General features: G+C 40.1%; 1 protein-coding gene across 1 annotated transcript; it reads right to left on the bottom strand.

Annotated features, from left to right (window-relative positions):
• Window positions 1-4,615: 4,615 nt before the first annotated feature.
• On the bottom strand, window positions 4,616-13,330 carry tspan31 (tetraspanin 31). Its single transcript, XM_020459037.2, has 6 exons — window positions 13,121-13,330; window positions 12,018-12,185; window positions 8,414-8,494; window positions 7,647-7,787; window positions 7,081-7,191; window positions 4,616-6,839 (listed from the first exon to the last, which is right to left on the bottom strand). The coding sequence occupies exons 1-6, from the start codon at window positions 13,181-13,183 to the stop codon at window positions 6,765-6,767; spliced, it is 639 nt and encodes a 212-aa protein (XP_020314626.1). The 5' UTR covers window positions 13,184-13,330; the 3' UTR covers window positions 4,616-6,764.
• Window positions 13,331-13,521: the final 191 nt, after the last annotated feature.

The raw sequence follows: 13,521 nt of genomic DNA, 5'->3' as shown, positions 1-13,521 counted from the left end.
GTCTTACCAGAGGCTGCTGTTCTATCCTACGTGTATAACCCGCCAGCTGTATGTTCTTAATGTCGTTGTTCAGCCACGACTCTGTGAAACATAAGATATTACAGTTTTTAATGTCCCGTTGGTAGGATATACGTGCTTTCAGTTTGTCCCATTTATTTTACTTCGATTGAACGTTAGCTAGCAGGACGGAAGGCAAAGGCAGATTAGCCACTCGTCGCCTGATCCTCACAAGGCATCCTGATCTTTTTCCGCGAAATCTCAGTTTCCTTCTCCAGCGAATGACTGGGATCTGGGCCTGGTCGGGTGTCTGAAGTATATCCCTCCCGCCCGACTCATTGAAGAAAACTCTTCATCCAATATGAGGTGAGTAATCGCAGTTCTGATGTCCAGAAGCTCTTTTCAGTCATAAGAGACGGTAGCCGCAACATTATGTGCAAAACAGGTTACGAATAACACTCAACAGCAAAAAATAGCATGGTTGGTTAAGAGCCGTTAAGACGGCAGCCATCATCTAAAATAATAGAGAAATATCAGTTACTTTTTCCAAACAACATTCTATGTCGGTATTGATGCCCTGTGGTTGCAATGTTACGTTCAATTATAAAAAATAATTACCCCTAAGATACAAGGACCCAGGGCTGGGTTTCTAATAAGCTACAAACATGCAATTGTTTTAAGATGGAATATAAGGATCCCTGGAAGTATCATGTTTTAAATGTTGTATTATTTGATGAAACATTGAATTTGGTCTGATATTTGCCCATAGAAACGCATTGAATAACATACAGTTGAAGTCAGAAGTTTACATACACTTGGTGTCATTAAAACTTGTTTTTCAACCATTCCACAAATTTCTTGTTAACAAACTATAGTTTTGGCAAATTGGTTAGGACATCTACTTTGTGCATGACACAAGTCATTTTTCCAACAATTGTTTACACAGATTATTTAATTTATAATTCACTGTATCAGTTGACTGTGCCTTTAAACAGCTTGGAAAATTCCAGAAAATTGGCTTTAGAAGCATCTAATAGGCTAATTGACATCATTTAAGTCAATTGTAGGTGTACCTGTGGATGTATTTCAAGGCCTACCTTCAAACTCAGTGCTTCCTTGCTTGACATCATGGGAAAATCAAAAGAAATCAGCCAAGACCTCAGAAAAAAAATTGTAGACCTCCACAAGTCTGGTTCATCCTTGGGAGCAATTTCCAAAGCCTGAAGGTACCACGTTCATCTGTACAAAAAATAGTATGCAAGTATAAACACCATGGGACCACGCAGCTGTCATACTGCTCAAGAAGGAAAAGCATTCCTAGAGATGAACGTACTCCTAGAGATGTCTCCTAGAGATGAACGTACTCCTAGAGATGTCTCCTAGAGATGAACGTACTTTGGTGCGAAAAGTGCAAATCTATCCCAGAACAACAGCAAAGGACCTTGTGAAGATGGTGGAGGAAACAGGCACAAAAGTATCTATATCCACAGTAAAACGAGTTCTATATCAACATAACCTGAAAGGGCGCTCAGCAAGGAAGAAGCCACTGCTCCAAAACCACCATAAAAAAGCCAGACTACGGTTTGCAACTGCACATGGGGACAAAGATCGTACTTCTTGGAGAAATGTCCTCTGGTCTGATGAAACAAAAATAGAACTGTTTGGCCATAATGACCAATGTTATGTTTGGAGGAAAAAGGGGAAGGCTTGCAAGCTGAAGAACACCATCCCAACCGTGAAGCAGAGGGGTGGCAGCATCATGTTGTGCGGGGTGCTTTGCTGCAGGAGGGACTGGTGCACTTCACAAAATAGATGGCTGCATGAGGTAGGAAAATTATGTGAATATATTGAAGCAACATCTCAAGACATCAGTCAGGAAGTTAAAGCTTGGTCGCAAATGGGTCTTCCAAATGGACAATGACCCCAAGCATACTTCCAAAGTTGTGGCAAAATGGCTTAAGGACAACAAAGTCAAGGTATTGGAGTGGCCATCACAAAGCCCCAACCTCAATCCCATAGAAAATTTGTGGGCAGATCTGAAAAAACATGTGCGAGCAAGGAGACCTACAAACCTGACTCAGTTACACCAGCTCTGTCAGGAGCTGGTGTAACTGACCCAATTTTAACTGACCCAATTTATTGTGGAAAGCTTCTGGAAGGCTACCCGCAACGTTTGACTCAAGTTAAACAATTTAAAGGCAATGCTATCAAATACTAATTGAGTGTATGTAAACGTCTGACCCACTGGGAATGTGGTGAAAGAAATAAAAGCTGAAATAAATCATTCTCTCTACTGTTATTCTGACATTTCACATTCTTAAAATAAAGTGGTGACCTTAACTGACCTAAGACAGGGAATTTTCACGAGGATTAAATGTCAGGAATTGTGAAAAACTGAGTTTTAATGTATTTGGCTAAGGTGTATGTAAACTTCGGACTTCAACTGTATCTATACATTGGAAAAAAGACAGGGAAAAAAAAAAGAGAGATATAAGAAAGATCAGGATTTTTTACATTTGATTTAATTACTCATATTTAACCCCTTATTATTGTAACTAAAGTACTTCCATATACAGTATACTTCCATAATTATTTTTTCTAAACTCTTGTGAGTTTAGTGAGGCTTGTGGGCGTCCTAGAGAAAAACAACAACACATGTAAGTGTTCGTGAGTCTCACCTTTCGATGTTGGGGTCATATTAGTGTGTAGCCCAAAGAGTACGGACGCTACAGACAGAAGTTGGCAGATCGGCTGTACTGACTTCAGACGAGTCCCAAGACGCTTGTGGGGGTCGTAGTCATGAGAATCTCTTCTTTCCATATTAGTCATATTAGTTTGTAGGCCAAATTGTTTGGAAGCTACAGACATTTTTGTGAGAAGACCAATTTTCGAGATGACAAACACCTCTGTGGCTCTGCCACCTTCCACCGCTGAAGGCCGACATCGGCAGACGCGGTGGATTGAAACTCAGCCTATGTAAAAATGTATGTACCAGATATCTCTAGATTTGTTTTATTATTATGCTAATTAGATATACTTATTATGCTAACTAGATAGATAAACAGCCATGTTATCAGATCTCTTATATAATGTATAATCCATAATTTTAAGATATTGTAGGATGCATATGGTATTCGTTACTTATGTCTCTGAAAAGGCATTGTACATTACATGACACAAACACACACAACCACATCAAATATCATTATAGGGCCAGATGGTTGTCCCTGTTGGTGTGAATCTCCACAGCTCCTCCACTCCTCCAAGTTAATACACCCGGCATATGGACATGCATCACAGGGTAGGGAACGGGTTCAGTCCCAAATGGCACCGTATTCCTTATTTAGTGCACTACTTTTGACCAAAGCCCTTTGAGCCCTGGTCAAAAGTAGTGCACTAAATAGGGAATAGGGTGCCATTTGGGACACGGCCTGGCAGTAGGCCCTCAGGAGAGCACACTGACAGGATGGGGATGATGGGGACCAGCGAGGTGTTCAAACCACACACACAAACACACACCCAGTTTGTGGACCAGCGAGGTGTCCAAACCACACCGCCATCCGCATACCGGAAACTCTGAGGACCCAAAGCCCTTACTAGGCACATTTTACTTACATAAATGTTCCTATTACACTCCAGGGGATAGGCCCCGCCCGACCTGTATGCAGGTACACCACCCGGCCAAGTCGTATATGTAGCCTATTAAAACACCCGCATGTGATTTGGTTACATCCCATCTAGGGGCGGGTGTTGAAAATTTGCATGAACTATGGTACAACGTATCGGAATATTGTTTATTCAATATGTCAATATCAGTCCCCCATAAAACCAATGTAAACATACTATGGTGGTAGCAATCTCATGTCATGGAGGGATAGACTAGGGAATTAGGGATACTCAGATTATGTTCCCATTGTTAGTAAACTTGTTTTTGCTTACTTAAAAGGATGTGCCATTTATTTGAATTGGGAAAGTAATGCCTGTAACTACATGGTCTCTTGTATATTATTACCCAGAGTCTGCTGTCATGGGACCCAACAAGAGGACCAATAGATTTACATTATGGACATGAAAAGGATTCAGATTTCTGGACACATATGAAGCCTAGACCTGGATTAAAAAGCACTTTCAGTGGAGATTCTCCAAGGAGTAAGATTTTTTTAGTCCAGGACTAGGCTTTACCTGTGTCGGGGAAACTACCTCATACATTTACAATTGTCTGAGAGAATTTCCTCAATATTTTTTTCCCAGTCCTGGCCCCTTAAAACCTGACTAGAAAATGTACAGTATGTGGCATTTATATTCAATACATACAGGACTAAATACCTCTATCATACCGTTCATGTTGGTCAGCTGATCTTCCAGGAATATATTGCTATAGTCCACCTTTTCTAGTTCCTCTTGACTCCTTCTTTAAGCAATTGAATATGGATGTTGTGCAGCTGAATTGGTATAAGCGCTGTGCTGCCACTGTGTGGTACATAGAGAGAGCTGCACATTGTAAAACAAGCTAATCCTTAGCTGGCCATGGATAACATGTGTATTACAATAACTACTCAAATGTGAATTGAGATAAAATCCTGCCTAGAAGTGAGTCTCAAAATAGTCAACGTAAAACATTTATCCTATCTTGTCATTTTTATTTGGAAATTGAAGTCTCAAAAATTCAAGATAGGGTACAATTGGGATAACAAGTGCACAAGGTTTTAAGTAGGGTACATGGTCTATAAGGTACAGAGTTAATATAATGCGTACAGATAATATATATATATGCATTAGACCTTGTAGTGGCTCCACTCAAGCACCATATCCACCATCAAAACCATATTCATTCACCATAAGTGGTTCAAGTAATACAAGCGCTGACATTTCAATTCATCTTAGTCCCACAGGTTGATCCAGATCAACAGAGGCCAGATGAGATGCCACTCCTCCACACCTCTGTGTAAGACATAGAACAAGCAGTAATGTGTTTTAACGAAAGCACCTTACTAAAAGCAGAATATTAAGTCCATTAAAAGAAACATGTCTGCTGTGCATTTTCAAAACACTTTAAAAATGAGTTCAACACTGTTGAACAAAATCATGTCGGCAAATGAGGACAAAACCAATGACATCAGGCAGCAAAACAACAAATGCACAAACAAACTGAGGATTACGGAAAATAAAACAAGTACAGCAGGTTTTCACTATCGCTTCGACCAAATTAGGCATGATTTTCAGCTAAAAACTTGAAATTATCGATAATAGATCATTTCCCTTCTAGTTAAAAGTGCCATTTAACATCGTATTGCTCATTACAAATATTTTGGAAGAATACAAGACTTAGACATAACCAAATGATCTTACTACTTTCTTACCTTATCATAAACCAATTCAAAGACGTTCAGAGACGTAAACTATTGCTATTGTTTACACTTTCAACTGCCAATGACGAGAACCAATAGTGAGTTAGGAATAAACGTAATATACCTTTAAGTAGCAGGAGAGGTCATAGTGTATTTGACTACCATGTCCCTCATAGGTCACTAAATCGTTACACTTATTGACATCATTTGTGAAACAAAGGAACATTGGAAATACAGGAGGTGTGGATCATCTTAACCATCAAATCCGTCTTTCATGATATTGAAAACTTTCAAAAGACTATATACATGTACAACAATAAGGGCTGCAGTCCCATTGGCGATCTACCTACTTATGTGAATGTTAAATTAGTTGGCTCAGTTACACAAGTTCAGTTCATAAATATTCTTAATCCTACCAGATTAACTACTTGACTATCTAAAATCAAACTTCTAAAATACAATACCAGCATCTACGGCATCATCAATTCATCTGAAAAACATACATTTCCATCACACACCACTTCCAACGCGCACCCATTCCTTTGCGACAACCATTACTTTGAGATTTTTTTGATCTGACTTCAAACAACAACACAGCATTTCACCTCAAGTTAAGAGAGAAAAATAGAAACTTCCTGAATAATGCATTTGACAGCAATCGGTACATACCATACTGTAGTGCCACACATCACAGCTAGCACTAATCTAGAGGGCCATACTCAGCAGAATTAACACGACATACAGGTTGGAGGAAAAGGTGAATGAAATTTGCTTATTAAACGTTATACACAGTAGGGTTGTCAATAGGCATGGGAGAAAACAAGGTACTGTAGGTATGTCTGTGCAGCAGGGCAAGTGTAAAAGAATGTCTGCGGTTACATGGTTGGAATATAGTCAGTCATCAAATATCCAGTACTCAAATCAAGGCTGGGCAATAGCCCAATGGAGGTAGCCATTTATCCTATCATACATAAGATCTGGATCCTTGCCAAAATCGAGACGTTTGACCTCTCGCTAAATCTAAACTAGGCAATATGAAGAGGAGTGCTTGCACAAACAGAGGTTAATGCAGTAGGTAGGCGATGTGTTTTAGTCCAGTGTGAATTTAAGGATGGTGTGTATATCGGAGGGGTGTGTCAGCTTCTGTGTGCGCTCTCTTGTCCGCAGATGTCTCCCAAATAGCACCCTATTCCCTATATAGTGCACTACTTTTGACCAGAGCCCTATGGAGCCCTGGTCAAAACTAGTGCACAATAGAGGGACTAGGGTGCCATTTGGAACAGAGCCCATTTGTATGATTGTGGTCCAGTTTAAACTCCTGAGTGTTTCTAGATGTGCACAACTCTACATGTACAGCTACCAGTGTATCTCCTCATTGGGAATCTACAGTACTGCATTAATTAGATGGGGTTAGACCGACTATAGGAAAGCACTGGGATTGGCTCTGGGGTCTTTCTGGTTCCTGTAGCGCACTGCCAGCCACACCCCAAGAATCTGGAAGAGAATGATTACATAATTCAGACAAGGGTGTGGTCATACCAAATGGCTTTTCACACTACCGAGCCAAAGCAAGATGTACTGAGCTGGCCTGGTTGCGTATCCACCATAGTGTCTGGAATCGTGGACAGTGTGAAAATATCCAAGTTGGCACCGTTTGGTTGGAGTTCGGGTGGTCACGATAGTGTGAAAAGAGCAAAAAAGTGCCTAAAGAAAGGCTCGCAGCTCAGACACCCACCTCAGTAAAGCTGAAGAAGAGTCCGACCCCTCCCAGGATCTTCAGAGCCTCTGTAGCGTGCTGTAGCATCATGGTACCACAGGTGTAGCAGTTTCTCCTGTCTTTACACGGCTGCAATGGAAGACAGACACGCTCGCAGTCTCAGCTGTGGTGTACTGGTAACAGTAGATCAACTGGCAAATACTCGGATAAAGCACAGGGAGCGAGGTACACACTACACTGGCAAAAGCAAGGGGGAAACATTCAGAGCTTCCTTGACCGTTACGTCCCATATTTATATGTGACAGGGCATTACCCATGGATAAAACCAAGTCATTTCCTGTGGTGACTAATCATGAACAAGGGGGAAATGTAAAATACAGCTGCATTTTTACATTTGATTAATTTAGCAGAAACTCTTATCCAGAGCGACTTACAGTTGTAGGTGCATACATTTTCATACTTTTTTCCAGCTACCATTTCCCTGTCATACTTAGTATGAGCAGAAGGACACATGTATTACAAGTACAACTATTTCTAGGTAGTATTTTGCATGAACATGCATTACAAGTACAGCCAACCCTTACAGCATTGCAGCTGAACCAGTCCTGGGTAAACTGCCTCTGGCCGAGGGTGTTGTTGAGCAGGCCACAGCAGTCCAGCCGGCCCTCCAGCTCTCCCTTGGTGTTGTTGCTCATCAGACTCCAGGTGGAGTTCAGCAGCTTCTCCTGGAAAGAGAGAGGACGTATAATAATAATAATAATAATAATAATACTAATGCTATTTAGCAGATGCTTTTATCCAAAGCGACTTTTTGTCATGAGTGCATACATTTTTTTGGAGGCCCCGGTAGGAATCGAATCCATGATCATTTGCAATTACAAGCACCATGCTCTACCGACTGAGCCACACAGGCCCATGAGGACATGAATGAGTGGAAATACAAGAGAACATGGGCTCCGTTTACACAGGCAGACCAATTCTTATATTTCTTTCAACTAATTGGTCTTTTGATCAATCACATCAGATCTTTTCACATCAGCTCTTTTTTCCCCCTGATTGGTCAAAGACCATTGGTCAAAATTGGACTGCCTGTCTAAACGCAGCCATAAAGATTGATTCTACAGAGAAAGAGGGAGTGGAAGGGAGCAGCTGACAAGGCATAGCTGAAATGGATAGTGGAATCTATGTCATTCCTTTCAGATCTACACAAGTTCCTAGGGGGTAGGGTCAAATCTTACCCTACGAGTTCCAGAGCCTGCTGTTTTTTTTGTTGTTCTACCTGATCATTAATTGCACCCACCTGGTGTCCCAGGTCTCCAGAGTTGAGTTTGAGAGATCTATGGGAACTCACCTGCTGGTCTTGGTTCATGGCCAAGCAGGAGCATGAAACTCCAAATTGGACAAGGAATACCAGGAAAAGTATGATCATGTACTACAAGGGCCCGGTTAAAGGAAACAACAAACTGGTAATTTATCAACTAGGCCTATATTGAGAGAGAGAGACAGAGTACATTCTACATTGGAGTTTCTACATTCTACATTAGAGTTTCTACATTGGGAGATAGGGGGTAAGCTTACCTATTAAGCCCACGTCCATCTTTCGATTCAAAGAAGGGAAAAAAAAGAATATTTTCTGCTATTTAGTGTTTCAACCAGTGTATGTGGTTGTTGTATCCATACCAGTTTTTATTGGAAGACAACCAGATGTTTTATTACTAAGTTATTGACATGTGTAAGTTCCTACTACTGGCCAATTTCAACGCTGCAAAATAACTTGTGTGATGGCGACTCTCAGATAAACACATTTTTACAGATGTTTTTTTTGTGCATCTTCTCAGATAAGTGATCATACTTCATGTAAAATGAAGAGATTAATGTGTTGATATGCACATGATAGTATTGCCAAATGAAGCCATGTGTTTTTCATGCTAGCAGTCGTACCACGTCACAGTCAATACAGTAGCAACATAACATGGTGAACCACAACAATATAATAGGTCTCAAGAACTCACAGCTCACATTGTTTTATGGATTTTGTCTTATTTTACTGTTAAACTAACATTGTTATACATACACATTTTTGTCAATTTGACCTTTAGCTCAGGTGGGCTTAACGGTTACAGTAGAACACAAAGCACCCCCTGGAAATGAAAATAAATATTGTTCAATACTAACTTTGCATAATATTGTAGTCTATAGTTTATATTTATTCCCCAAACAATTCTTTGCAATTTTTAAAAACTATAAATCATGAATTAAGCCCAGTATGCATTGAAACACATGGGGATTGTGTGTTGATATCCCTAATATTCAATGAACCTGAGCATAAATATGTATTTTCTTCTGATTTATGTTGATTAAAATACTCAAACTAGAGTTATGCATCTATCCATGGTGCCTTTACCAAAAGTAAGAACAATTAAAAAGCCTCTGTAGTCTCTCCAAGATGTTTGGAGTAGACAGGTAGTCATTGATGCAGTGTCATGACGTTGGCCTTGAGGGGGGAGGTTTATGACCACCCATAAATACCTTTTCCCCTTTTTCCTCTCTCTACTCTACCAATGTGACTATTGAAAATCCCTTTGTTAACATTGAGTCTGGTGACATTAAAAGATGGGAAACGGAAACATATTTCGGTAATCCCAACCAGTTGAAAATATGTGTTGGGACTTAATGAATATGATGTCAGTTCAGGTGGTGTCTGAGACATGATTACTGATGACAGGACGACAAACTGTTTCTTGGAAAATCTACACATTCTAGTTATCAGATTCACATGAAATTGTTGTGCAATTTAAATGTTTAAATATGAAACTATTTGTGAAAATATTAAATGTAATTTTTAGCTCCTAAATGAGAGAATTGGTTTTCATGAGTAAACTATGCTCAACTCAGTGGCCCCGCCCATGTGAACAGACACTGGTTGTAAACTATGAAACACGGCCCTCTCTCCCAATCCTATATAAGCCCCTTGACGAAAATTGAACTTTTTGCTCCAAGGGCGTGTGGATTTGAGGTTTGAAAGGACAAAGTCCACCTACAGAACTAAGCCAACCTCAGCAAGAACCTGATGAAATTAGCATCGAATTTCAATGTGAAGGTGACGACCTACACGCCGGAAGGATGAATTTCGACTATACCAGCCAGAATATAGCATGAGCTTAAAGTATGGCAACTTGGTATGAACATTGAACTCTTATTCACTAAAGAAGTGATACCCCCTAGCCGTTGCGTTAGCACAGCAACTGTAGACGTGGGCTAGGAGAGGACGGACAGAGTATGTGTCCTACCAAACGACGATGGTACTACCAAGTATCCATTCTACCACCAGACATTCTTCAAAGGAAAACCCGGCCTCCTATCTACGACCAACTGATCGAAGCGCAGCTCAGAGTAAATATTAATTGCATTTTCCTTTTTCAAATGGGCGGTAATTTTGAATGCATAAGATACTGTATTTACGTTAGCATAGCTGCCTACAGCCCGATAGACACACAAAACCTCTTTGCTCCTCAGTATTCTCGCTCTTTCACTCAAACCCAACCCCCTTTCCTTGTGTAACCAGCTGTCATATCTGTTCCGTCCGCTAGGGACGTTTTGCTTTATGACATAATTTGTAATCAAATTATCCATTCTGTGTAGACGTAATTCTGTGTGATTATTTAGGTATTTAGTAAATAAATAATTAAACCAAATTTTGTATTGCTGATTCAACTTCCTGCCAGGGTTCGTGAAGATAACCAAGAACTTACAACTTTCAGATGAGACTAAATAAGGTGAAGATTAAATATTGACTGCTATTGATGTAAATGATTACTAGTTCTTTAAGAGTTTATTCGGAAGATAACAGTTCTATAACCATTATTTTGTGGTGCCCCGACTTTCTAGTTAATTATTTACCTGATTAGCTGAATCAGGTAATATTAATTACAAAGAAATTATTTTATAGAATAGCATGTCATATCACTTAATCCGGCATAGCCAAAGACACGACAGCAGAGAGAGAAGATTTTAAGGATATCAGGGATAGAAGAACTACAAGTAGCAGACAAAAATGGAAACAAATGAGAGACAAGAAGATGACCATTGGACGACTACTCATGCAGTTAGGACCAGGGCATTGTCATATTGTTGTCTCTCATCCAGGTGATTCTATTGTTTGGTTCACCACATGTACCATTGTAATGCAACAGTAGAGAGGGAGATTTGAAACTGTCTTCAGACAGGCTTTAGGGAGACAAGTTGAACTAATTAACAATAATAGGAGTACAGCAAATGTGAACCAGCATTTAGATAATTCAGTTAAACTTGCGTGCGTTATGGTCTTTGTGCATGGCTTCTTATCCACAGCGGACCAGTGTGGGTGCAGGGTTGTGTTCTAACCAAGCAATAACACACCTGATTCAACTAATCCGGTCTTGAACTGTTTAAGTCTATGAATAGTTGAATCAGGTGTGTGCTGGTTGGCAAAAATAAAAGCCGAGGTTCACATTGATCTCTGTGGATACGATTGGACACCCCACTGTTATGAGTGGTAATTTCATGATGAATAGTAATGATCAGTTTATTTTTATAACTTTAGGGGAGATTCATATAATCTAAGATCCCATAAGAAATGTTTTCAACATTTGGAAATGGATTCAAATTGATTATTTAAGAGGTTGGTTTATTTGGAATATCTATGGATTTAACGGTACATTCGGTACCCATTAAGCCCAGTCTGGACTTTTCACATATTTGATCAAATATTTTTTTCTTACAATAAAAAATGTCATAAAACTTCCCATGAGATGTTAATCTTTCATTTGATCTCCACCTTTCTTACAAAAACTTAATATATACACTATTCCAAACTGTAATACAATGAAGTCAGGGAAACTGTAATTAAAGCCCAACGATTGACTCAAATGGAGCCACGTTAGGAGACTTCTTCCTACAGGACACATAAAGGATACAAAGAAGAGCATGACTTGGTGGTGGTGGATGGCTCCGATGAGTCCCACGATGGCTATGAGAAGCAGGAAGAAGCCCACAGCTATGACCCCACCGATGATGTGGATGCTAGACACGATGCCAAACTCCTTCCCCCATGCTGCCACGCCAATCAGCAACAGACCTACCAGCTGAGGAGGGTGGTAGTCAAACACAGTGAACTGTTAACCTGGTCCCAGATGTGGTTGTGTTGTCAACTCCTTTGGTCATGGTACATATTTGCAATGCTCATAGGAGTTGGCAAGACAGCACAAACTGATCTGGAACCAGGCCTAAAAGAAGTCATAGCAAGAGGTAAAATAACAAGCAATCAAGTAAGGAACCACTGGCTGATACAACAGTGTTGAGGCAGTTTATGCTGAGGACATGGGAAAGGTAAGATAATAACTAGGCCAATGTGCTGATTGAGGAATGCATCCAAACAAAAACACCACACACACAGATAGATCTGTTATCTAAGGGCTGAGCTGGCAGAGGAGAACTATGCACTATAGCAGGGTTTTCCAAACCCCCCACCCACAAACCAAAACTTGAACCCGGGGGAGGGAGGGAGGGGGGCAGGACCGAGTGGACCTTGTGGAACAGCTGTAACACGTGTCAGTGACGATTCAGAGGTCGAGGGAGATAACGCTCACTGTGAACTAGTTATATAGCTAAATCAAAACCCTACTGGGTCAGCTAGCTAGCTAATGTACAGTATTGTTTCGAATAGCTAGATAACTACCTATTCACTTGCAGATGTAGCTATGTTTTTACCCAACCCAAGCAATGATGCGTTCTAATGTAGCAGTTAGCTAACTTTAGTAGGCTACCGTTATTTGGTTAGCTAGCTAATGTTAACGCTAAATATGACACAATACATTTAACGTTAGCAAAAGCAACAATCTACGTCAGAAATTACCCATATGTCCAGTTAGATGACATCGTAAGCTAATTAAAACGGAATTTAAAAAAAGTGTTAGCTAGCTAGTTACACAATCTTCAATTTGCTAGCTTGCTAGCTATCCAGTTTAGCTGTGTAGCAAGCTAACGTTAGCTAGCTACGGTGTTCCACTTCAATACTCACAATGTAAACCACATTTAAGGAACAAAGCGCGTTTTTAGAGCAGGTAAATCCACCACAGACCATATTCGTATTTTAAAAAAATCAAAATTCTAAAACAAAAACCTTGCTTTAATAGCAAAGCTTTCACAGGCTAACTGGCTAAACTGATTTGTTGTTGGTCTGGCAGGCAACAGCACACAAGTGAAATGAGGGCGTTGTCATGACGTGTGTGCATGACATCATCAAGACTACTTATCTCTCTGTATACAGTATGTGGAAGAGAAAATGTGCAACATTTTCCAAATATCATAATTCTTGAATAAAATCAAATATATGATCCAGTGTAATGTGTTATTCATATCACATATGGGGTAATGAATGATTATCATAAATACATGGAAGGCCTTACTCCACAAACCTTG

This window comes from Oncorhynchus kisutch, linkage group LG24 (genome assembly GCF_002021735.2).
Source record: "Oncorhynchus kisutch isolate 150728-3 linkage group LG24, Okis_V2, whole genome shotgun sequence".
NCBI lineage: Eukaryota > Metazoa > Chordata > Actinopteri > Salmoniformes > Salmonidae > Oncorhynchus > Oncorhynchus kisutch.
This window is presented reverse-complemented; position numbering and strand designations above follow the sequence as displayed.

Excerpts from the sequence above, each read along its gene's own strand:
- tspan31 (XM_020459037.2), bottom strand. The coding sequence starts at position 13,183 with ATGGTCTGTGGTGGATTTACCTGCTCTAAAAACGCGCTTTGTTCCTTA. Across the intron at positions 7,788-8,413 it reads CCATGAACCAAGACCAGCAG|GAGAAGCTGCTGAACTCCAC; the intron begins GTGAGTTCCCAT and ends CTCTCTTTCCAG. Across the intron at positions 6,840-7,080 it reads TCTTCTTCAGCTTTACTGAG|ATTCTTGGGGTGTGGCTGGC; the intron begins GTGGGTGTCTGA and ends ATTCTCTTCCAG.